We start from the raw sequence: 26158 nt of genomic DNA, 5'->3' as shown, positions 1-26158 counted from the left end.
TCCTTCAGCAGCTCATGGTGTCTCTTTGACTCCGCCTACTGTCTCTATATAGCTCTGTTTGGATTTCCCACCTGACTTTACTCTGGTAAGCCATTGGCTTTATTCATCAACCAATGAAACACATATACAGAAGGACATCCCCCATCTTGATGGGGGTGAGGCTAGTGTGGGGATTCTAAGCAACTGACTCCTTCATTTTAGCTTTGTCTCTGAAAATTCAAGTCAAACATTAAGGGAAGAAAATGTAAGGTCAGATATGATACGTTACAATCTTTGTGGTAAATCTCAGCAAAGAAACTCTGCAGGCAGTTAGCCAGAGTCTGGCACAAGAGGGCAACGAGGAGCAGAGATCTGAAAGTCAAATGAAAAAAAAAAAAAATAAAAACCTTAAGATTGCCTTAACCTCCAGACCCCATTTCTTTCAATAGTACAGAGGGGTTGGAAGCCAGATTCCACTGACTTGAACAGTGAGAGGTGCATCAGGGACTCTTTCAAGAAGTTTAGCGTAAAGGGAAAGAGAAACAGAAACAAATAGCTACAAAAAGCCTGGAGGTAATCGAGGATCTTTGGAAGATGAGACAGGCCTGAGTATACATATATATATATATATATATATATATATATATATATATATAGCCCATCAATAGACCATTAGAAAAATCAATCAGGCTTCCTTCTTGGCATTCCCCCTCATCCGTTTCAGTGGTCACCAAGTGCCCTGTACTGGATTTAAAGTACTTTTCCTCCCCACTCTGATAGTAGGATTGACTTGAATTTCCAGAGACAAAGCTAAAATGAAGGAGTCAGTTGCTTAGAATCCCCACACTAGCCTCACCCCCATCAAGATCTCTCTATTGCTAATGTTCTCCAACCTTTTTTCACCACCCGTATTGATTTTTCACATATTACATAACCTTAGCACCACCTTGAATAAAGCAATTCAGTGTGGTACATGGGAAGCTATTGCTGAACACTAAAGACAACATTTGCAAGTTTAGGAGGAACAAACAGGAAGCCAGCTTTCCTTGGTTTAAAGGAATCTTCCACTGCCCAGTTACCAAGGCCGAGTGATTAAGTGCCCCCCCCCCAAGCCAGAAACTGGGAAGACTTTAAGAAAGGTTTGTGCCCTCTTGGAGTTTATTATGTCAACTATCAAAGAGCACTTTGTAGGAGGCACAAATAAAGTGTGGAAACCCAAGATAAAAAATAGAAGTCAGCAAGAGATGAGAAATAGAAAGACATAAAGAAGAATTGTTGGAGTCTTTGAAAGTAAAAACAAAGATGAATGACAAGCAGGAGATTGAGGAGAAGGATATGGTGAAGCCTAAAGGCTGACCCCATTAGAGTGTGTTTATATGAGACACACTGAGCTGCAAGATACAGTTCTTAAATCCTCCAGGGTAAGTTCACATCATGACATCAAAATTTATGCAAGGGTGTCATAGTTATTTATGAGGTTTTTCTTCCTTTAAAGAGTGGGGATGCAATTTTGAAAACAATAGAATAATACACACAAAAGGACATTGAAAGATCATCTGAGTGTTGAAGGCAAGAGTATTTATGGGATCCGCTGCAGTTTCCTAGCCAAGGCCATGTGGTTTCAGGACATTCCCCAGGCATAACTAAGCTGACAAGAGAGCATGACATGTCCGTGTGCCCCAAATGTGTGATTTCCCTTGTTCTTTGTTGCAGAGCTCTTCATATATTAGCTAAGACAGCATGAAATATACACTGCAGCTAAGGACTTCGGTTCTGCCTCCCTTCCTTGTCACAGAAGTTGATCAGCATCACTTTCTGAAAGCTTACTTTGCCTGCATGTTCTTCCTCTTCTTGGTCTCTTGCACATGCATTATGTTCCTGGCTCCCAGTACTCTCATACATTCCTAACTCTGCCTCCTAATGGTTATAAGCAGTGCAAAGAATACATCTGCATACATGCATCTGACTTGGGTCTTAAGTCCATATTCCACAGAGAACTTTTTGAAATACTACAAGAGCCTGAGATGGGTCAGTTGGTAAAGTGCCTGCTGTGCACGCTTGAGGACATGAACTCAGCTTCAGAGCAACCACACAGAAAGTCAGGCGTGGTAGCTCTAGGTAGCAGTGGGGCAGATCCCTGGTGCTCACTGACCAACCAGTCTACCCCGTTCATGAGAAACTGTGTCTTAAAAGATAAGGTGAAGAGTAATTAAGGAAGCATCAGGTATTAACCCCTAGCCTGCACTCACCCGCATATGACACATATGTACACAAATACTTGCACACACATTACATATTCATGTGCATTTACACATGCGCGCGCGCGCGCGCACACACACACACACACACACACATACACACACGAGATCTTCTTTAATCAGGAGGTAACGTAATTGAAACTGAGTCATGAACTCTTTAGCAACAGTGAAAGGTCTCTGAACACAAAGCAATCAAAACTCCAAATGTGTAAGGAGTCAAAGGTGTTCTGGCAGCATCTGCTCATGCTGTATTGTTCAGGTTCGCTGAAGCTTTGATCTGAACACACAGCGATCACACTGTGTACCGCGCAAGTCTTCACGCCCCACAGCGCCACTGAACACTGCCTCAAACACCTGGGATCAGAATCAAGACTATTGGATGCTAGACACTGAAGTGTTTTTACTATACATACTGCTTTCTGGTTCTATACAAATACAACAAAAACAACCTTCAATACTCCCTACCCTCATTTCTCAGCATGTAAGTATCAATTAGTCTATCTTCAGACTGCACTGTATTAAAATGTTTGATTTTGAAATAGCTGTTTGAGCCACAGAGGCATTTCATGAAAACTGTTAAATGAATTTTGCTTTAGGGTGAGGGCAAAATTTCCAGCAACTTTGGAAATAGCTCTAGACGTACTTCTAACATTTTGTTTGAAGTGGCATCACCAACACTGACAACAGTTCAATCAAAATGTCAGTAAACTTGAAAGACACTGAAGATGCTACATTTCCTGCAGGATCAAGTAATACAGCTAAGGTTTAATCATTTATGGAAAAATAAGTAATCATGTTGAATGCATTAGTATGAAGATTTGCTTTCCTCTTTAATAAATTGCAACATTACATGTGATAACATGGGATCATTTTAAAATAACTTCTGATAAGACAATGCGTGTGGGAGTGTACACACATATGCATTCTTATGGATATTCAGGTGCTCTGACATATGGGTGAGGGGGACAGGAGTAGCTGGCCTGGATTTTGCTTGCCAATTAAACTATTCTGGGTGGTCAAAAGCCTCAGGATTCCATTTGTCTTCATGTCCCGAGATCTGGAAATTACAGATACAATTACAATACCTGACTTTTGTATGTGGGTTCTGGGCTCTAATTCATACTTTTATCCTTGTAAAGCAATCATTTTAATAAGTGAGCCATAGATCAGACAGTTCACCTTTTAAGGGGCAGACACTCATATAAGTGTATGGAGAAGCAGCTCAGTTGGTAGAGTTCATGCTCGAGGCCTTGCATCCAATCCCCAGCACCACAGAACTGGGCGTGGTGATGCACACCTGTAAACCTAGCGCTCAGGAGTTAGAGACTGAAAAATCAGAAGTTCAAAATCATCCTCATCCTCTGCTACATTTCCAGTTTACTGAGAGCTTGTCTTAAAACACTACATGTGCTGCTCTTGAGTTTGAATTATTTATTGTGTTTTTCATCTGTATTAATGGTCACTTCCTAATTCTTGTTTAATATTTTTTCTTAATGAGAAAGATGCAAGAGAGGATTATTTGCTTTCTTTTTATTTTTTAAGATTTATTTTTATTTATACATATATGTGTTTGCATGCATGTGTGTACATGTGTGCGCAAGTACCCTTGGAGGCTAGAAAAAGGCTTCAGAATCCCTGGAGCTGGAGTTACAGGTGGTTGTGAGCCGTACACTCTCTGTGGACGCTCAAACCTAAGCTAGCATCCTCCAGAAGAGCCGCAAGCATTAACTGCTGGGCCGTGTCTCCAGACCCTGGCCTTTATAGGGTTTAATATGCCAGTGTTGTTTTATTTTTATTGCATTTATTACATACTCTGTGTGTGTGTGTGTGTGCGCACGCGCACACACACCACAGTACATATGTGGAAGTCAGAAGACAACTTTCAGGAGTTGGTTCTCTCCTTCCATCACATAGGTCATGGAGATTGCACCAGTTCCTTGGGTTTGAGGACAAGTGCCTACTGACAGTCAGGACTTTTGGGTTTTCTATTTTATTCATTTCGATCACTATCACTATTGCTTCCCTTAATACCATTTTATTTCTAATTAATATCTGTATAATTCCACATTAACACAATTTATATTTGGTTTTACACACTTATTTACAGAATACAAATTCTCCCTGAAAATGTAACATAGTAACTTTGGGGCTGCAGGGAATTGACAGAGCACATGTTCCACATTTGCAAAGCTTGGGGTTCAATCCCCAGCACAAAAATATAAAATAAACTAAAATAGTAACCTGTCTTCTCCCACAGTAGCACTCTTTCATATGATTTACATCTTCAAACTATGAATTACTTATCTGTTACTGTTGTTCAACTACCATTTCTACTCTAACAGGAAGTCCACGGGGCCTGAGAACTCAGGGAGAGAACTTATTCTTATGACGTGCAGTCCCTCAAAGGCCTAAAATGAAGTCTAATACAAAAAAAAGGTATTCTAGAAAACTTTTCAGAAAAATTATCACGACTCATTTTTCTCATACAAAGGACAAAACAAGAACGCTGCTGTCCAGTTCTTCAACACGTACAGTGGGCCAGAAGCTGCTAATGCTTGAACCATATTCCTAAACTCTCAAGCTCGCAGAGCAGGAGCGGAAGGCTGGGAGGGCAACTGACAATGGATGCTGGGTTTACAAAAGTGTTCACATTACTAAATCTCAAATTGACCGCGGAATCAGCTTTCATAGTCCAATGTCCTCGGCTGCACGCTGGTGGCCAAATCCTTCAGCACACGCAGAAACTGAGTCTCAGTCCTGGAATGGTAGGACTTAGCTCCCAGCACCCACCCCACCCCGGCGGCCGACTAAAACGCCAGGGAGGAGACAGCGGCATTCCCCAGTCTCAGTGCTGTAGGACCAGACGCACGAGCCGCTTCGTCCCACACCTTCCCTTTCGCCCCGCCCCCGGGCCGGAAGCACTTGCGGCCGCTTCCGGGGCTCCAGGGCTCCGGGACTCGTGGTTTCTTCGGACATGTCTTGGGTTCGAGCGGTTCCCGAGATCCCGAGCCCTGGGGATCAGGATGTGTTTGACGAGGAAGCGGACGAGACTCTGTTAGTGCAGCGGGAATGGCAGGGACACATGCGGAGACGAATCCAAGTAAATGGGCGGGGGACGTGGACGCGCGGGGCGTGGGATTCCCACGGGGGCTAAGGGTTGGAGGCCTGGACCAGGGGGGGTCAGCTGTCTTCCCGCGACCCCAAGGCCGCCCCGTCTTCCACCCAGCTTGGTTACTTGGTTAAAGGTTGATAACCTTTAAACACGAGTTCTTTGAGAGCCCCGGCTGGGTTTGGAGCAGGGGACTGACGGACTAAAGTGAACTTTTTCCAGAGTTCGGTGTTTGGGGAGGGAAATAGCTGAAGGGGAGAAACATATACCGACTGGACTAAGGCTGTCAGAAAAACTCATATTCACAGATGTTTTTCAGTGGGTGGAGAGTCCGAAGTGAGGCGTGGTGTTACTAAAGCTTGGAAAAGGTGAACCTAAGAATGTTGTCACAGGACGGGAAGGTAGAGGAGGAGATATTGTTTCAGTTTTACTTTAAATGTGCTATTCATTCCGGCTCTCTCTCTCTCTCTCGACGTCTCGTCTCTAGCGTCGCTCTCGTCTATCTGCTCTCTCATCTCTCTCCTCTCGTCTCTCTCCCTCTTCCTCTCCCTCTCCTGCGCCCTCTCCCATCTCCCCCTTCCCTCCCCTCTCCCTCCTACCTCTCCCACCCCTCTTCCCGGTCTCCTTCTCCATCCTCGTCCCTCTCTCTCTCTCACCATTCATTGAAAACTTGCCTTAATAATATCGGGGTAGAATCACTTGGTTCTGGTGAGAAAACTGGTCAGATCTGCGTCCACAGAGAGGTGGATTCCAGACCATAATGAGGTGGAGTTCCATCCCTGGAATCCACATCAAGTTATGGCTTGCAACGTCCCTCACCCCGGGGGGAGGGGGGGAGTATATGTTACATAAATATTTAAAAAGTAAAAGGCAAAAAGAACTGTGTCCACCTAATATACTTACCAGCCATTTCGTGGTCCTTTTAAGCTGCAGTTGTCATGATCTACCTGTGTTCCAGCGATATATTTGTTGAGTCCAACAGCCAGGATATCATTATAAAAATGCCTTGGGAATCTGGGGCTAGACCAGTTATAAGAGGGCAAAATCTCTATGCCTCATTCAGATTAGATTTCTAAATTCAGACTTCCTCTATGCTGTTCCTAAAATAGTTTCCTCTCACCCAGCCTGGCCAGCCTCCTTAACTGCCCTGTTCTAGTTAAGTTACCAAGACCAGACATGGAGTTCCCACATCTGTGAAGACCTTGCTAACACAGTTCTTAAAAAGAACCTAACAACTGGTGTTTAATGTTTACAAGGTAACCGTGGATTCCAAAGTAAGCTGAGGATGTGGTGACGAGGCACATGCCTCTTGTCATCACTTAGGAGAATGAGGAGTAGGACTAGGAATTCCAGGCCAGGCTGGAAACAAATGTGATCAGGAAGGAAGGACAGACCAATAGTAGGGTTTTAGAAGAAACCTTCTGCTTTGGATTTATGTCTCTGCCATATCATATTCAGTTAACGTAATATAAACCTGCTAAATCTATTTTCAGAACGGACTCTGTGCTTTGTGCTTCTCCAGAAAATATTGACTTGGTGTCAGTTACAAGCAGTTTCTTGTCTTTAGGAAGGTTACAGAGATGGAGTAGATGCCGGCAAAGCAGTTACTCTTCAACAGGGCTTCAATCAAGGTTATAAAGAAGGTGCAGAAGTCATTATAAACTATGGGCTACTCAGGGGAACATTGAGGTAATTTGAAAAGTTTAAGTATGCCTGATGCCTCCGTTAAATATTGAGTACTCCTAAGAAATAAACACTGACTTGAGATTTCATTGACACCGCTTCGTGACAATGAAGTCTTCGAAGTATTCCTCCTGATAATATTTTGTCTTTCTAATTGTTTAACAAGCCTAGGCTTTCATTTTTAAAAAGGAAAGAAAAGAAGGTACTGGTTTTTCTGGCTTTATGTAAATTATATTTTATTGCATAGAAGTTATATGGTCTAAGAAAATATAAAATCAAAAATTGGTACAGAGCTGTGAAGGAAGTATGATTTATAAACAGTTTATATGATTAAGTCTTGGTTAACTTGCATTAAAAGATGCTTTGTTTGTTCTTTTTGTGTTATTTACATTGTTACTTTCCTGATTTTGACATGCATTATTATTGCTAATCTGTTTCTTCATGGTGTTGTCTTGAAGGAAAACATGTAGGGCCTAGTTTTCTAAATGCCTGTGACTATTTGAATTTTTCCTATTTAACTCTTGTTTATATTTTCGCTCAGTGCTTTGCTCTCCTGGTGTCTCCTTCACGGTAATAGTTCAACTTTGATCAGTAAAATAAATAATCTTCTGGATGCAGTTGGCCAGTGTGAAGAGTGTGTGCTTAAACGTCTGGAATCAGTCACTCCACAGCCCCAAGTTACAGATTTATTGGACTCCATTGAGGATATGGACCTTTGTCATGTAGCTCCAGCTGAGAAAAAGATAGATGAAGCTGAAGATGAAAGACTCTGTGAAAATAGTGCTGAGTTTAACAAAAACTCTGATAAGAGTCCTAGCGGGAAAGATTGTTCACCTTCAGACTGTTGCAGAACACAGGAGCATGCACATTTGGAAAAACCAAACCTCAGTTGGATTCTGGAACAGACGGCCAACTTAGTGAAACAGCTGGGAGTATCAGTAGACGTGCTGCAGCACCTCAGACAGCTCTAAAATTGTCTCCCTTCTATAGTGGGAGAAAGTTCAGAATATTCATCAGAGCGTTGTGTGTCTACATAAGATGACCATTGTTTGAGCAGCTTTCCTCTAGTTACCCCTGTGGGATTATGAGGGGTCTTCAGTGTTAACACTAGTAAATGGAACATAAGCCATTATCTTTGTTATTGGTAACTTTTTAAAATTTTAGATATATTCAAAAATCCTCATTGTCATTTTCAAATTTCTAAGACTAGCAAAACCCAAGAACAAGGGGGAAAAGTCTAATGCTGTTTTCTACTACTGTATTGGGTGACAGTTTAGGGCCTCGTTACCAGCAACCAAACCAAAGTTGCCGAAGTAACCTAAAGGTTACCTAGATATATAGAAGTAGATGTGTAGTTAGCTATACAGTAAAGTCAAGAGACCAGAGAAACTGACACTATTGATATCATTGAATGAATAATCAAAATATTAAAATTTACCTTGTTTACATTTTGGTCATAGATGTTCAGTTCTATGAAAAATAGAAAAAATACATTTTTGTGCTAGACTGTAAAGAACTGCTTAGTTTTCTAGGCAGTTGGCCATATTTTCTTAAAACAGACTATTTCTGAACTGCAACCTTGTTATTTTCATTGGAATAAAACACTAAGACCCCTGACTTACCTGTATTGCTTCAACATGAAATGTGTAATCCAGCATAGACAGAATCACATGCAGATTTTTGTTCCACGATTTAGGGTCAGGAAAGGATTTGTCAGCCCTGTCCCCACCTGGAGATGATATAAAGTGCCTGACTTGAGAGGCACCCGAGTCATTGTCCCTTATGACAGCTTCAGTTGCTATTTGGCCAGTATGTAGCTGTGCTGACAGATGCTTCCTTGTGAGAGACTGGCAAGAAGACCTAAGGACTATGGTAATGTTCAGCTGGTTTCTTAAGTCCCTCTTTAAAATGAACAGAACATTAAGAAATTGAGGCAGCCAAATTTGAAGTAGTATTGTAGAGTTTTCAGTGTGCTAAAACATGCTTAAGATATCAAGGTTACATTTGATGACTGGCTTTTTATTTTGAAACTTTGTTCTGTGGTATTAGGAACTGAACTTAGGACCTCATGAGTGAGTTTTATATTAAAATCTCAAATCCACACAATATTATAATTAGTCTCTAGACCAGTGGTTCTCAACTTTCCTAATGCCGTGACACTTTAATACAGTTACTCATGTTGTAGTAACTCTCCATAAACTTATTTTCGTTGCTGCTTCATAACTGTAATTTTGCTACTGTTTAGAATCGTAATGTAAATATTTTCGGAGACTGATGTTTGTCAGAGGAGCCGCAGTCCGCTTTTTGAGAACCTCTGCCCTAGGGAGTCACTGTTTTTCTACCCTGTATATTATACAGAATAACCATCTCTAACAATGCATCTCAAAATGGCTGCTCAAAGTAAAGATTTGAGTGTAGTAAATCTTGAAATCTTACTTGGACATTCCCTGATAAGAGTTCCTGAAGATAAGATCCCTTGCTGCCATTAATTACATAAGGCATCCTTATACTAATAGTCACAGAACTGGAAGGGTATTAGCTGGGGAGCTAGACAGGTGGCTCAGTGGTCAAAAGCATCGCTGCACAGCCATGAGTTCAGGTCCCAGGATCCACTATGGTCCCAAGCGTATCTCAGCCCCAGGGTAGGGGCAGAGACTAGAGGATTACAGGGACTTGCTGACTTTCTGGGGGATATCCTACCTCAGAGGAGTAAGGCGGAGATTGCTAGAGGAGGACATCTGATGCCCTCTGACCTCTATGTGCGTGCCTGAGATGCATACCCTTATACACTGCACATACACACCACACACAAGAGGCTGTTGAGTTAAGGGGGGGGGTCTCTTTCTTTGCTTTTAGAAAAGTTATAGAGAAGTCTTGGACTGCAGAGGAGTAGCAATGGTATGACAAACCAAACACAGTAAAGGGAAATCTACTTGTGCCCTTGTGTTGCTGTCTATGCCCTAACAGCCAGGTCTCCCAGGAAAAGGCCCTGGGTGAGTGAGTGTAAATGGGACAGCAGCTGTGACCAGAGTTTCATGGCCAAGACATCATGTCTGGTGCTGACATATCCAGGTCTTTTTAAGCAAATGGCAGGGGGCAAAATCCTATGCTTTCCTGACATTTAAATCGCTAGAAGCCTAGGGCCAGCGAACTGTGATTTGCAGAGGAAGTAAGCAGCTGAACTCACCCACTGGCATCTTTATTTCCAGCTGTCTGTGACTTGCCGGGCATGGATTCTGAGAAATGTGACCTCGGGCAGTTGTATTCTGCAAATACTAACATGTAGAAACTGTTTATGATGTCACAAGAGATGGCACCTTTTGGGACCATATCATATCTGAACCTCATTTTTGGCCGAAACATGTGGCACATGACTGTGCTGCAATGCTTGCTCACAGCTTTCATGGTAAACCAGTTAAAGGCCAAGTTGTGGTTCTTACCCTCATCAAAGGGTGTGTTCTAGTCTAAGATCTAGGGCAAAATAGTTACTTGTATATATGTAGATTAGATGGATAGAATCTTTTAACTTATTTTTTAATTATTCCCAAGTTTTGACCAGTAGATGAAATACACCTATGCTGTTCATAAACTACCAGTCAAGACTTGTTACTTCTGTACAGAAATTACAGATCTTCCCTGTGAAAATGCTAGACCCTGATAGATGCCGATTACGACTAGCAGACTTACAGAGTTGGGTATCCCTGCCCTAACTGCGGCCCACTCATGCCAGCTTCACTCTGCTTTTCCTAAGGTCACTGTTAGGTAAGGTCACAGTTGCCTATCACTGGTATGTTCTAAGTCTGGCCACTTTCCTGTACCAGTCAGTGGACTTAGTTAACCACCCCTTCCCGTCAGTTCCTCTGTTTGTCTTTCTTGTCTTAGTTACTACTGTTCTTTATCATTCTCTTAATGCTCCCCTTTCTGTCCACGCCTTAAACTTCTGGGGGTTTCCTTCTTGGGTCCCCATATCTTTCTCTAGCCAGACGACCTCGCCTCCTGTAGTTTCTGCTGTTCCGTCACAGAGCTAGCATTTCCGCTTCCAACTTTAGCCCAGGCTCCAGACCCAAGTTTCCAACTACCAATTTCTCAGCCTATTTCAGTGGCTTAGCACAGCATGTCTAGACAGCCTATTCCTTCTTCCCCTCTCCTGGCTCGCTTTGGTTCTGTGTTTTGACTCTTAATGTCATCTCTTAACCAAAACTAGAAATCATTAAGTCTTCTACTGCTTTTCTTTGCCATCACACTCTCCATCCAATTGAGTATTTTCACATCTTCAAATCATTTGAATTTGGCCTTTCTTTCAGATAGTTGAGTTTTTTGTTTGTTTGTTTGTTTTGGTTTCCCCCACCTACTCATGTTCTTGTTCTTTGCTCTGTTTGAGGTAGGGTCTCCCTCTTCCTGGATGTGTTCCTGGATAGCCTCTGTGGCCTAGGCTGGCCTTAGACTCACCCTCTGTCTGCCTGTAACTCCCAAATCCAGGTGTATACCTGCTGTGGGAACCCCTTCAGCCAATAGCCTTTAAGATAATAGCGTGGTCTCATGTTCTTAAATCCAGACATAAAAGCATGTGTGGGCCCCTTGGCTGCTGGCTTCAGTTCCAGTTCTCGGAGCTTGCAGAGGACTGCAATCACTCCTCTTTCTGTGAGTTTACCCCCTAATAAGCAGACCTTTATTATATTTCATTCTGGGATAGTGTGGGAATCTTTCATGCTGCAACAGTAGATGACAAGGGCAGGCTGCTGTCACCAAGGCCCAGCCTCCTCACTCCAGCTGGTGATCCCTGGGCCAGTATCTTAAAGGCCATTGGCTGAAGGGGCCTGGCTTCATCAGATATTAATTAACCTTCATACCAGCCTCTCGCTGTCATAGTCTAACCCTTTTCCTGTCTTTTGTTTCACTTGTCCTTGTCTTCCTGAAATAATTTATTAAACAAAACCTTGTATAAGGGTTGGAGAGATGGCTCAGGTTAAGAGCACTGGTTGTTCCTTTGGAGGTCCTGAGGCCAATTCCCAGCAACCACATGGTGACTCATGCCATCTGTAATGAGATCTGGCACCCTCTTTAGGCCTGCAGGCATACATGCATACATGCGGGCAGACCACTGTATACATAATGAATAAATCTAAAAAAAAAAAAAACTTGTATTGTTAGTTCCCTTTTTCCTACCTATGAAATTACAAACTTGAGTTTCAGTTCTAGTTCCAAGCAGCAAGGTCAGCCATAGTTCCCATTCTGCCTCCTTCCATCATGCATATTATATTTATTTACAGGTAATGTTACAATACTTATGTGCATAATAGAGCTATTTTCAACCTCTGATTTTAATTATTTTCAACTCCTGCCCAGAGTACTTTATCCCACAGCCTTCATACCCTGAAAATAACTAATCATCAATTTAAATTTCAGTTTTATCAGTCTTTCCCAGTGTTTCCTGTGCATCTCATAACAGAGTCCTTCAGGAAAGTGCCTTTATTCAGTGTTACATACCAGCGTTTCACATCCTACACTCTACAGAGATGCAGAGAGTGCTGGATGAGAGAAGAAAGTATGAGTGAATCTTCTAACTGAAAATACCGCTAGGAATGTGGGATTTCAGAATACTTCTTCGGGGGAGATATTTACCCTTTAAAACGATGTTGCTGAGTCTTGAGAAATAGCTCAGCAGTTAAGAGCACTGTTTGCTCTTCCCAAGACCCCAGTTATAGAGATATGGGGCCCACAGTTTGTCCATGCTACACAGTCACATGCATAAAATTTTTGCATGTTAATGATAAAATCCATATATCCAAATTTGATCATGATTTTATACCAGGATAAATAGTAACATCAAGAAATAGCATTACCAATCCCTAAAATTATACTAATGAGTTGACTATAGCTTAGCAATTGAGCATTTGCCTAGCATATATGACACCTTAGATTCAATTCATTGCACCACCCAAAAGTAGTACTAATGATTAAATGATATTACACTATAATGCTAATTTAAAACAAAAATCTACTTAATAATTTTGGGTACTAAGAAAGTACAGAAACCATATAGGACTGGATGGAAAGAGTTTAATAAATGCTTAATGTTAAGCAGAATTCCTGGTGACAGGTTTTAGTAACAGGAGTTGGCAGTAGAAGAGGAAAGTCATAGTGAATACAGTATTTAGGAAGCACAGTCCCTATTATAAAAGTTCTACATATGTTAATTTATTTAATCCTTACAACAACTCTATCAGAGAGATAACCATTAGGCCCATGCTAGAGATGAGGAAACTGAGCCAAGGAGCAGGTTGAGCAACTTAACCCAATTCATAACTGCAAAGTAGCACAGATGAAATGTCAAATAAGGTAAGGCTGGTCCCAGAGTTTGTGCTCTGGGCAGATGCTCACTAAATAGTTACGTGGTAGCAGTGGTAGTGTTAAATGTTGGGGCTAGGAGCTCTATTTCCCCCTTGTTTTCTGCTGCCTACATTTCACAAGTCTTCCCTGTGAGCAAGTGTATTAGGGTTCTCTAGAGGAGCAACCCTGAGAGAATAAATGTGTATTATTAAAGGATTGGTCACATTAGATTGCGCAGAAGGGGCTTGGCAGATCAGCAGTGACTTTCTACACACTGGAGAGGCTGAGAACCTGCTGCCTGCTCATCTTCAAAACAGTGTGCCTCAGCAGTCCAGGTACAGCACTGAAGGCCTAGAAGATTCCCAGAGAGCTACCAGTCTTTAGCTCACATTGGAAGCTGGTTTCTGGTGCGAGTTCAGAATGACAGTGACGGCAGCAACAGAACAGGTACACATTCACCAACAAGAAGAGAAGGCAGGGTAAGCAGGCAATGCTGCTTTTTCTTGGGACTTCCTTATATCTGGGGTGCCACCAGAAGGTGCTGCCTATGCTCAGGGGTCTTCTCCCCTCAGCTAATCCCTGGGAATGCCCTCACAGACCTTACCAGAGATGTGTCTCTTATTTGATTCAGATCCAGTCAAGCTGACAAGATTAACCATCACAGCAAATACTACCACAAAATGTTCTGATAATGTGAATGATAACCAGACGTTAAAAGTAATGAAAGTTTCTCAGAAATGTGCTACACATTTAGAAAAGAAAAAAAAAAATACCATAAAATACCATTCCCCGCTTGGAGGAGAAAATCTTGATCACCTCTACGGTGGTATGGCGAGTTGTACCTAGCATAAACAGAAACTAAATCCTCACACTCTAGCTGGTATCACCCATTTTGTGATATTGTGTATTTCTTTTTCTTTATTCCTACTTAGTTCAAAAAGGGCCTGTTAGAGGGATGAAGCCACGGCTCCGTGGTTAAGAGCATTTAAATTCAGTTTCCAGAACACACACAGATTGGCGCACAACCTCTTGTAACTCTGGCTCTAAGGGATCCAATGCCCTCTTCTGTGAGCTGTGGGCACATGAGCAGAGGTGGTACATATATAGAAGAGCAGGCTAAACACGTCTAGTTGAGAAAAACTTTTTAAAAGGGGTTGTAGGCACACCCTTTCATGCTGCTGCAGATTTTCCACAAAAGAGCCAAGACTCTCAAACTTTGGAATACTACATTTTCTTGCCCTGTCTTTTGTGTGTTTGTCTACATTTCGCCATCAGAGAAGCCTGGGCATTTAGATTCCAAGAAACTGTTGAATTAGTTCATAGCCACTGGGTGGTGCTGGTTCACCCTGCTGTGTTTCCTTCCTCTGAGTCCTCTCGCTGAAGCTGTGCCAAACTGGTTGAGTCATTTGTAAGATGAGGCAGGTAGAGAGGGTTTAGGAAGAGAGCGTTAATAAGCAAGAAACTAGGGTGTCAGCCTAATTCTCAGCTGAGAGTTTTTCCAAATTAAAATAAGCACAGACCTGGTATCAAGACTATGTAGCTAGGCCTACATTGAGACCCTATCCAAAAGAGTACTGTTTATTCTCCCAAACTGAGGCCTAAAGGAAAAGATCTAAAACCCAAAACATACAGTCTTCAAAGAGTCTGTGAAGTTACAGCCTAGCGTGCATGAAGAATCTACTTGGCAAGCAAGACTAATTCTTTTAAAGACTTCTGAGCCATCTCTAGCCCTGAGTCTTATTTCTCTCACACCCACATAAACAACTTTTTATAACTTAAAGGTAGTGATAGACACCTTTTAAATCCACTCTATAGCACACCTCAGCAAACCCACAACTAGACAGATGCTTCTCACATAAAATACATGCCATTCCAGTAGTTAAGCTGTTCGCTGAGGAATTGCCTGGTCATTCCGGATATATGTTCTCTGAGACTTCTTTTTAACCAGCGTTCTTGGCAGTGCCTCTTCTTTTACATTTATTCAACACGGGAACAGGATACCATGGCCTCAGTGGGAAGGTCAGAAGACAGCTTGCAGGAGTTAGTTTCCTTCTCTCACCATACAGGTCTTGGGGATCAAACGCAGGTCTTCAGGCTTAGTGGCATGCACCTTTACCAACGGAGCCTTCTTTCTGGCCCCCAGTACTTATTTTTAAAAGCATATGATTCTGTATGAATTTTTAAACATTTTTATCAACATTTTCTAATAAAGTAAGATTGGTTTGACAACACTGACAGCTCTTTCCTTTAAAACAAACTATACTGATGTGATACTGAAAATTTCCATTTTTTCTCCTTTGGAAAAAAATGCAAAATATTTTTCTCCCATAGTCAAAACCTAAAAACAACAGGGACTCTATAACTTGTAATTATAAATTATTCTATGAAACATCAGATCATTTTCATATTCAAAACTAATTATGGAGCTGAGGAGATAACTCAGCAGATATGAAAACTGGCTGCTTTTCCAGAGGACCTGGATTCAATTTCCAGCACCCACATGGCAACTCACATCCGTTCTGGGGGATCCATTACCCTCTTCCAGCCTCTATGGGCATTGTACACATGTGGGACACATACATGCAAGCAAAACACTCGCACACGTAAAACAAAAACAAATCTTTTTAAAAAAAATTATGATATTGCTTCTGATGCTTTGGTGAAAATCAACTGTAAAAACCTAGCAACCAATTTGTAATCTATCTACTGCTCTAGAAGCTGATGTTATGGAGTTGATTGTGGAAGAAAAAGGAATTAAATGTATTTAGACATTTAAACCCCACATGGAAATACACTTGAAATCACTGCTCTGTATTCAAGACACTAAATGATGTGTTATTGGTGTGCCTATAGCATGTTTATTTGATGCTGGAAACTTGCACAGTGTCCATCACAACTAAATGATGTGCTATTCGTGTGCCTATAGCATGTTTATTTGATGCTGGAAACTTGCACAGTGTCCATTACAACTAAATGATGTGCTGTTGGTGTGCCTATAGCAGGTTCATTTGATGCTGGGAACTTGCACAGTGTCCATCACAACTCAAACTTAGCTTGAAGAGCATTTCTGTCTGTGATGGAACAAAACAAGTTCTTCATAAAAGATGGCAAGAGCGGGAAGGCCAGAGGTGTGATGTGTTTTTCTTAGCTTCTCTAAGGCCTCTGCCTTTTCTGTGTGTGAACACAACACTTTGGTCTTGCCACAGGTTGCTTTGTCTCTTAACTGTGGAACCAAGGGAAACTTGAGAAAGTTGGGCAAAATAAGTTGCTGATGATAAAGGGGTCAATTGATAGCAAGAATGATTAGAAAAGGTGACTAATAGGTTTTCTGCCCCAGATAATAGGTTTCTTCACTGACACAGTGAACCAGATCAAACCAAACTACAAAAGTATAACAACAGGTTTATTGAGAACAAAGGTCTCAGAGAATGAGGCCAGAGAAGTCACACGCCCGAGTCAGGGCAAGAAAGTTTTGTAGATTAGTAGGCAAGAGATGATGACATATCCACCACATGCTGGATTTGTGCCCAAGTAGAACCAAAAGCTGAGCACTCAGATGTGAACTTGGGTGACTGGCAACTTCAGGGGAGGAAGCTGCAGTAGCCACTAATATGTAGAACTAGGCTTTTGGCATCTTTCCTTTGTTCGGAGACTCTCCGGGCTGGTGGGGTTTGGAGAGAGAGAGGGGGGCTTCCTGGACCATGCAAGGGCAAGACTAAGGTTCCAACCTAACATCAATGAAGGAACATTCTGGAAATCAATGTAGTTTTTAATTTGGTGTGGCAGAATATATATTGAATCAAAGGTAATAATACATTTGCTAAGAAATCCCAGGTCTGGGAATTGGGTTGAGGGAAATGATTAGGAGATTTAAAATATTACCAAAACTATAATTTGTTGCCATATTACCTATAATGGAAAAACGCTAAAAGGCCAACAATTTAACAGTTTAAAAAAAGAGTAGCCTGGAACAGTAGGATTGATTACAAGTTTGGGGCCAGTTTTGGACATAGAAATTTTTTTTAAAGAAAACCTTCACTAAAATAAATGCTACAAATACAACAACTTTAGAAACAAAATTTTGGGGTATATTCTTAAGTAAAAGTCACTACAAGATGTTGTAAAAGCACATAGAGGCTCTATTCCAAGGCGTCATGTGTGTTTTACAGATCTAGATTATTCTCAAATGTGGTAGTTTTATATTGTTGTTGTGAGATTAGAGGGCTTGACTTTTACTATACTGTTTTTACAGTAAGAAAAAAAAAGTCCAGTGTCATGGCTTGTGCCTGTATCCTAAAACTTTTAAGCAGGAGGCAAGAGGTCATGAGTTCAAGGCTAGCCTGGCCTGATCTGTGTGAAAAGCAAATATATGTATTTCAAAGGATTGAATCAGGAAATATTCTTGTGGGGATAAAATATACAATGGGAAATCATAGAAAGTTTCCTGTTGACTAGCAGTGTGAGGTATGGGTTCCATCTCATGGGGACCTTAAATCCAACCAGAAAGTGGCTTATTACTCCCATAAGGTTTGTCACTATTAAACCTGTATATCTTGTCGGCAGATCACTATTGTAGGTTGCGGGGTATGCAGTTACATTGATATTACCTTTCTCTAGTCAGTAATGTGCGAAGTACCTCCCAGTACCATGAACACTAGTTAGCACACAGCTTCCAGCTAGGCACCAGATTGCTGCCCCCCATGCACAATGGAACATGTAAGTGTTGATTTCAGCAATAGGGCCCCCAAATCAGTTCATACAAAGTAACCAATAGTCTTGAAATAGCCTGTGATGTCTGAAAGTTCACGTGGGGCCAAGTTTAATTTCTTTGAGTACCCTTTGGAGTTTGGTTATATAAAGAACAATTAGGACATTTCCTTATGATTTCCTTGGCCTGCTGCCAAGTGATAAAATGGTGTGGGAAGTCCTTCTGTCTATGTATCGCTTTTATTTGTTAATAAATAAAGAAGCTGCTTGGCCTGTGATAGGACGGAATAAAGCTAGGAAGGAAACCTAAACTAAATGCTGGGAGAAAATAAGCAGAATCAGTGAGATGCCAGAGGAGAAAGATGCAAGGTACCGTTCAGAACCTTGCCGATAGGCCACAAGCATCATTATAAAATGTAAAATAATAAAAATGGGTTAATTTAAGATGTAAGAACTAGCTAGAAATATGTTTAAGCTATTGGCCAAACAGTTTTGCAAATAATATAGTTTCTGAGTGATTATTTTGTTTCTGGGAAGCTGGGAACAAATGAGCAGCCTCTACCAACAATTTAAAAAAAAAAAAAAAACTTTCTTCACATCTTTCCTCTTAACCCAAAGTTTCTTATAAAATTCTGAGGCTTCTAGCATATTTCCTATGAATAACTGATCAATTTCATTATTATCTTATGCTACAGGGACTGATAAACCCCTATGGGATTTGATATTTGTTATATTCAGTGGTTGATTTCTATTTCTGATAATTTATTGTATTGAATAACAAACAAATTAACTCTGAATCATCTGGAATATATTCATCAGTTTTGATATGTAGAACAACTCTTTCTGCATAATGAGAGTCACTAACTATATTAAGAAGTTCTAGGAAATCTAATAATACTATGAGAATAGCATATAATTTGATTTTTGAACTGAATCATAAGGGCTTTGAGCTACTTATTTTTCCTGACTTACAACCTTCCTTTCCTGATTTATTTGCAACAATATAGAATGTAGGGGCTCCTGAAATTGGTGTTCTTCTTACCATGTGATGGAATATCCAATTAGTTCTTTTTTTAAACTGGAGTTTATATCTTGCTCTTGGGATATTTGTTGCTGAGCTCTCCTGAGAAATTGCTGCAAGCTCTTTGCCAATGTTCAGTTTCTTCCCACAATGAGGCCATTTCAGCATTAGTAAAAGGTACCACAATATCTATTAAGTCTATTCCAGCTAAATGACAAAATCACAATTTTCCTTTCAGAATCAATTAATAAAAGTTTTCTACATAGGTCTTTATTTTTTTTAACTCCGTGTGGTAAAATTATCCATTCTAAGATACTATCTTCTCTTTACATAAAAATTCCTGTAGGAGAATGAGTAGAAGTAAGTATAACAAGAATGAAGTCAAGCTCTGGATCCAAGTGGTCTACATGTGCATCCTGTAATTTCTTTTCTATCAGAGCCAATTCTCTCTCAGCCCCAGTGGATCATCTGCTTGGACTATCTAAGTCCTAATTACCTTGTAAGGTTTGAAATGGATTACTTAGCACTGGAGTAGTTAATCTACTGTGTGCCTCCACCAATTAATATCTCCTGGCAAATTTTGAAAATCATTAAGAGATTCATAATTGATATCTCCTGATTTATACTTTCTGTGGTTGTAAACCTATTTTATATACTAGGTAATTAATAGAATCTCCTCTTTGTATATTTTAGGAGAATTGGTAATCTCCAACAAGGCAAAATTATCTTTACTTCATCAAACATTTTTCTAAGGTATTTGTATCTGAATCAGCCAGTTAGATGTCATCTATATAATGGTAAATTGTAGATTGAGAAAATTGTTTACAAATTATTCCCAATGGCTGTTGTATAAAAGATTGACATAAGTTGGGGCTTTTTAACATTCCTTATGGAAGAATTTTCCAGTTGTTCCTTTTAACAGGCTGGAAATTATTAAAAGTAGGCACTGTGAAGGCAAATATTTCTTCATCTTGTTCTTGTAAAAGTATAGTGAAAAAGCAGTCTTTTAAACCAGTCACTATAATAGACCATCCTTTTTTTTTTTTTTCGAGACAGGGTTTCCCTGTAGTTTCTAGAGCCTGTCCTGGAGCTAGCTCTTGTAGACCAGGCTGGCCTCGAACTCAGAGATCCGCCTGCCTCTGCCTCCCGAGTGCTGGGATTAAAGGCATGCGCCACCACCGCCCGGCCCCAATAGACCATCCTTTAGATAATAAAGAAGGAAAGGGAATTCCAGGCTGTAAAGAGCCCACTATTAACAGCTCTCAGATCCATTATCATTCTCCAATTTCCAGATTTCTTTTTAGTAACAAATATAGGAGAATTCCAACGACTGGTCAGTTCTTCAATATGTTGAGGATGTAGTTGCTCCTGTATCAGCTGTTCCGGTGTCCGTAATTTTTCTGCTGTCCAAGGCCATCGTTCCACCCAGATATATTTGTCAGTTAACCATTTCAAAGTAGATCTCTTGGTACCATTCAAAGACCAATAGCTATTGTGCCCTGCTTATGTACAACTTGAACTAGCTGTGATTATTCCTAATAATACCTTTTAATATTTAGAAGCATTCTTTATTTTATAGTTTGTTTCTGAGATTAGAGGAATATTAGTCTGTGTTTTCCATTGCTGTAACAAATCACATCCCCATAAATTCATTGTTATTCATTAGCTACATATGGTTTTAATTTTTCTACCTGTCCTACTGGCCTCTATTCACTCAGTCCATTTTATACTTTGTTTTACCTGATATAAAGTTCCAATCCCTAAAAGCTGAATATTTACCTCTTGAAGTGGTCAATCTGGATGCCAAGACTTTGGTGAATTTGTGGTTACATCTGACCAGTGTCCAGTAATCCTTCCATTATAATGCCATTTATTCACATTTTTAGGTTTTGTTTTGATCATTTGTAGAATTTTGCCAAAACACTTTTAAAATCATGTGTCCTCAGTTTTTTGTTTTATCTACTGAAGGTGTTCTGTCCTTGGTCATATTTAGAGTAATATGTTTCTAACAGTCATTAAGTCTTTTACTGGCTCTATGGATAAGTTTCTTCAATGCTGACAGGAAATAATTAAACCAAATTTGATACTGGGTCCTGTTGGAGACCCTAAGGTATTTCTCTATGGCAAAGGGTTACCTTACTTGTCCTCTGTTGGTCTACAGCCTTCGCCACACTTTCTGCATATTCCAGAAGCCTAAGGCCTTCTATTTGCATTATCTCTAGAAAAAAACATTGTTCTCAGGAATACCTTGTCTATAATTCCTTTTCATGTGACTTTGCTTACCACAATTAAAATATGATATTTTGATTTTTCTTAAAATTTTTAGAAATCACTTCTCCTATCAAAATACCTTCATTAGTGAGAGATCCAATATCAGCTGTTTTTCTGATCCATTTGTCTATTGGCTCTGATCTTCCCTTCAAATGACTAATCATCCTTCTGCATTCTGGATTAGCATTTTCAAAAGTCAACAGTTCAATTAATATTTGTCTGACTTCTGGATCTGATACTATTCTATTTTTGCAGAAGTCAATCTTTGTGACAAATTAGTGGTGGCATTTTTTGAGCCTTGTATAATTTTAATAAATGACTCAGACCTCTTTCCCAATTTGCCAACCTAGTCCCAAGCATTCAAAGCTGCTAGAAATATCAATACCTCTAGCCCTATCTCATTGTTCAATGCTCCTAGCTTCATCTTTCTACCATGCTCTCCATTGTAACTCAGGACCAGTTTCTAATATATTATAACAATATAATATATTATATAAACTTTTATTTTATATGTATATGAGCTATGATATGATATAAAATATATTTTATGATTTATACTAACATAAAATATATCATATGTTCTGTATTATTGTATCATGGAATATAATAATATAATTTATATTATATAATATATAAACATATAATGTATTGTTATTATATAAAATAATAATATACATATTATTATAATATAACATGTATTATATTATTGAATAACATATTGTATGTAATCTATTATGTTTATAATATTATAATGTATAGATATTTGTTATATATTTCCATTTTTAATCGTACATAGATAGTATATAACTTTAGGTCAATATAAAATAGTAATATTCTTTGAGGCTTTATCAAACAACCTAGTTATTTTTCCCTCAACACCTCTTCCCCTTCTGTATTGACCTCCCTTGCCATCAGTTAGAGTTCCCCAACCATTGTTCCATTTCCCACTTCTTATTACCTGAATCTTCCTCTTCCCCTGTCAGCCCCCTGTCCCACCTATGATCCCTTTATACCTTCCTGGTTTCTGTGGTTACTCCATGTTGTATACTCACATCTGAGGATATGAACCTAGGAACCACAGATGAGAGAGAACATGCCAGTTTGCCCTTTTTTAGTCTTTTTTTTTTTTTTTTTTTTTTGGCCTCACTTAATATGATCTTTTCTAGGACTATCCATTTACTTGTAAATTCCATATTTAATTTTTCTTTACCACTAAATAGTATTCCATATTATATACGTACTATAATTTCATCAGCCATTCATTTGCTGGAGGACATTTAGATCGTTTGCATTTCCTGGTTGTTGTGAATAGGGCAGCAGAGAACATTGCTGGACAAGTATCCGTGAAGTAAAATGTTGAGTCTTTTTCACGTATGCCACGGAGTGGTATAGCTTGGTCATATGGTAGATTTATTTTTAGATTTCTGAAAAATTCTTCATACTGATTTCCAGAGTGGCTGTACCAATTTGTAAGCCTCGCAAAACTTAAAAAGTCCTGCACAGCTAAGAAAACAATCCAGCACGTGAAGAAGAAACCCACAGGCGTGAGAGAATCTTGGCAAGCTATACACCTGACAGAGATGTGTAAGCACAATCAGAACAAACAAACAGGCAAAAACAGAGTCAAGAAAACAAATGACCCAATTACGAAATGGGCTAGGATCTAAACAGAAAGCTCTCAATAGAAGAAATAAAAATGTTTAAGAAATACGTCTAATTCACCATCATTAGCAATTAAGGAAATACAAATTACAACAGCATTGTGATTTCATCTCACCTCAGTCAGAATGGCTAAGAACAACTGACAGCGAGCACTGCTGTGGTTATGGAGAAAGAGGAACCACATTCACCACCGGTGTGAACGCAACTTGGTGCGGCCACCCTGGACATCGAAATGGAGAATTCTCAGAAATTCTTCTTCAGAGTTCTTATTGAAGGCAGAATCTGGAGTTCTTATTGAAAACTCAGGTTTTCAGGTTGTTGGGGCAAAGGCTCTTTCCTGCTGAGTCATCTCACCAAAGCCCAGCTTTTAAGTCACGTGGTGCTGTGGGCTTGCTAGGCGACTGCAAGGTTGGGGTAAGCATGCTAAATGGGGAGGTGGCAGCTTTGCTCAGCACCGCACAGTTGTGGTGGGATCCACCACATTGTTTCTCTGACATTGAGTCCTGCCTCACTGGACGTTTTCCCCTGATGTCATCAAGCGTGTGGCTATCTACTTAGTAATTTCTTGTTGATTATCACTTACTCAGACTTATTAACAGATTAAACCAAGGCTTCCTATTTATTCCCTTGGCCTCCATCTGATTTTTAGGGGGAAAAAAAAAGACTCAAATTTTTATTTTTAGAATTTAGGCATCATTGAACTTAGTTTCAGTTTAAAATAAATACCTTTTTAGAGAACTAATAAAAGATGGACAGCATCAAAATAAGATAAAACTTATGGAAATGGCGTAGAACTGGGAAAAAGCAAAATGCTATGACATTTCAGTAGCACAAAGGGCTTTTACTACAAAATGCCTTACATTATAATGTCAGGTGAGATAGAAGTTAATTTAACTTATTAACTGGTGAGTTTTGGAAACTAATGGCAGCTAAAATTTCCTGCTATGTAGCTTTGTATGTGGTTATTTCAGTTGTGTTATGAGTATACGTATTTTAGAATCTTAAATCTAAAATTGAAGCCATTCGTTATTTGTTTGGGAAGAGCATTCTTAAACAGGTGGAACATTGACTATTCCAGACTAAACACATGACCCAAGAATAATTTCATAGTAATGTGAAGACAGGACTTCTGTACTTAAGTGTACACCCCTCTTAACTACTGCTAATAAATAGGCAGTTCATTCTGATCACTTAGTCTGCTGCAAGCCTTTATGTTTTCCATAATTAAAGGCAATTTACTTAAGTACCCCCATGTCTCCATTACCAAATAGGTTCCTGTTCCCAGGAGGCCTATCAAAGATGACTCCCAGGAGAAGCAGAAGAGCACAACCACACCCAAGCAGCTGTAGCCAGTCAGCCTGCCAAGGAGGGAAGCCTTATTTCAGGAAGCAATACTCAGAGGCAGTAGACAGAGAACAAAATCACTCACCACCAAAGATCAAGATTATGACTCATCAAAAGTCCCTTACCACAAACCTCACGACACAGAGAAAACACCTAGTGAAATATAGATGGGCTGTGAGTTGTGGTTTGTAACTGTAAGAGCAGATTCAAAGTAAAATGGGATGTGATCGCTATACATCCCAGTCCCACAAGCAAGAAAGTCATCTATGCATATAGGTCAGGGATGACTGAGTATATACTAAAGATGTAAATATTTTGTATATTAAGTAATTCCTAAGCTCTGCATTAACACTATGCACCAGGCTAATATATATTGTTAAGATTCCCATCTTAACTCAAATGTTACACATTTTAGTTACTGGAGATATTTTAAAGATTTTTACAGATTTTAATTGTGTGTATGTGTATGGGGGGGGCATGCATATGAGAACAGGTGCCCTCAGGGGCCAAAGGAATCAGTTCCCCTAGAGCTAGAGTTGCAGGCATTGTGAACTCCCCAAAGTGGATGCTGGGAATTGAACACAGGTTCTTAGCAAAAAGCAGCATATGTTCTTATCCATCTCTCTAGCCCTGGAGATACTTTTAAACAAATTATCATCTTAATATTGATTTCAAAAACTTAATGTTATGAAGTAAAAATGAAAATAGGATGCTTACTGCACACTTGAAAATGCATCCAGCACAGGCTAGCGGCTTCACAGAGACCATATTCTTCACTGCACACTTGAAAATACATCCAGCACAGGCTAGCAGCTTCACGGGGACCATATTCTTCACTACACACTTGAAAATGCATGCAGCACAGGCTAGCGGCGTCACAGGGACCATATTCCTCTCATAGCATCCTGGGAAATTATCTCTGTTTTACAGACACCGGTCAGAAGGACTTTCTGTCTACCTCACTCCATAGCCTTCATCCCCGCTGTCTCACCAGGCTGTCCCCACAGAGGATGGTTTCGGACTTTTATTAGCTGTCTTCCCTCCCCTTTTCTTACTTTTCCAGCCCGGCTGTGAGTTTGCTATGACTGCCAACACACACACCATTGTTTGTGGGGTATGCAAATAAACATTCATTTCCTCACAGTTGCAGGGGTAGGAAAGTGAGAAATAAGTCTCACAATTTGTCCTTTGATCTCCACTGGAGCACCACGGCACATGTAAGTGTGCACGTGACGCACACGTGCGCGCGCACACACAGAAGCACAAATAAGTAAACAAAATGTAAAATTGTGTTCTCTTTAAAGAAAATAAATAAATAAGATCACAATATGTGATCTTCTTTTAAATGTTGGTCTTCTGACACTAAGTTCTTTTAATTTTCTTTTTTGAAAGATTGTTTTAATGGCCTTTATACTATGGTTTTAAAGTTTTTAAATTTTAATATGTGTACGTGTGTGTGTGTGTATGAGTGTTTGCACACGTGTGTATGAGTGTGCCTGTCTGTACACTGGTGGAAGCCAGAAGAAAGGTTTAGGATCCCTCGGAGCTACAGATGTCTGCAGGATGCTCTATGTCTTTCGTGGGAGCTGGAGTCTGAACTCCAATTCTCATGATTGCACAGAAAGCACCCTTAACTGCAGAACCATCACTCAGTCCCCAGTTTGTTCATGTGCATGGTTTGTTTGTTTGTTTGTTTGTTTAATTTTTAAAGCCATCATCTCATATAGCCCAAACTGGCCTCTAACTTACTCTGGATCAGAGGTTGACCTTGAACTCCTGATTCTCCCTTTCCTA

General features: G+C 40.0%; 1 protein-coding gene across 1 annotated transcript; it reads left to right on the top strand.

The window, feature by feature from the left end:
- The first annotated feature begins 5171 nt into the window (after window positions 1–5171).
- On the top strand, window positions 5172–8646 carry Yae1 (YAE1 maturation factor of ABCE1). The gene is made up of 3 exons (XM_038335320.1): window positions 5172–5337; window positions 6914–7035; window positions 7571–8646. The coding sequence occupies exons 1-3, from the start codon at window positions 5212–5214 to the stop codon at window positions 7998–8000; spliced, it is 678 nt and encodes a 225-aa protein (XP_038191248.1). The 5' UTR covers window positions 5172–5211; the 3' UTR covers window positions 8001–8646.
- Window positions 8647–26158: the final 17512 nt, after the last annotated feature.

This window comes from Arvicola amphibius, chromosome 6 (assembly GCF_903992535.2).
Source record: "Arvicola amphibius chromosome 6, mArvAmp1.2, whole genome shotgun sequence".
Taxonomy (NCBI): domain Eukaryota; kingdom Metazoa; phylum Chordata; class Mammalia; order Rodentia; family Cricetidae; genus Arvicola; species Arvicola amphibius.
Note: the sequence above shows the minus strand (reverse complement) of the source record. Positions and strands in the feature narration are given on the sequence as shown.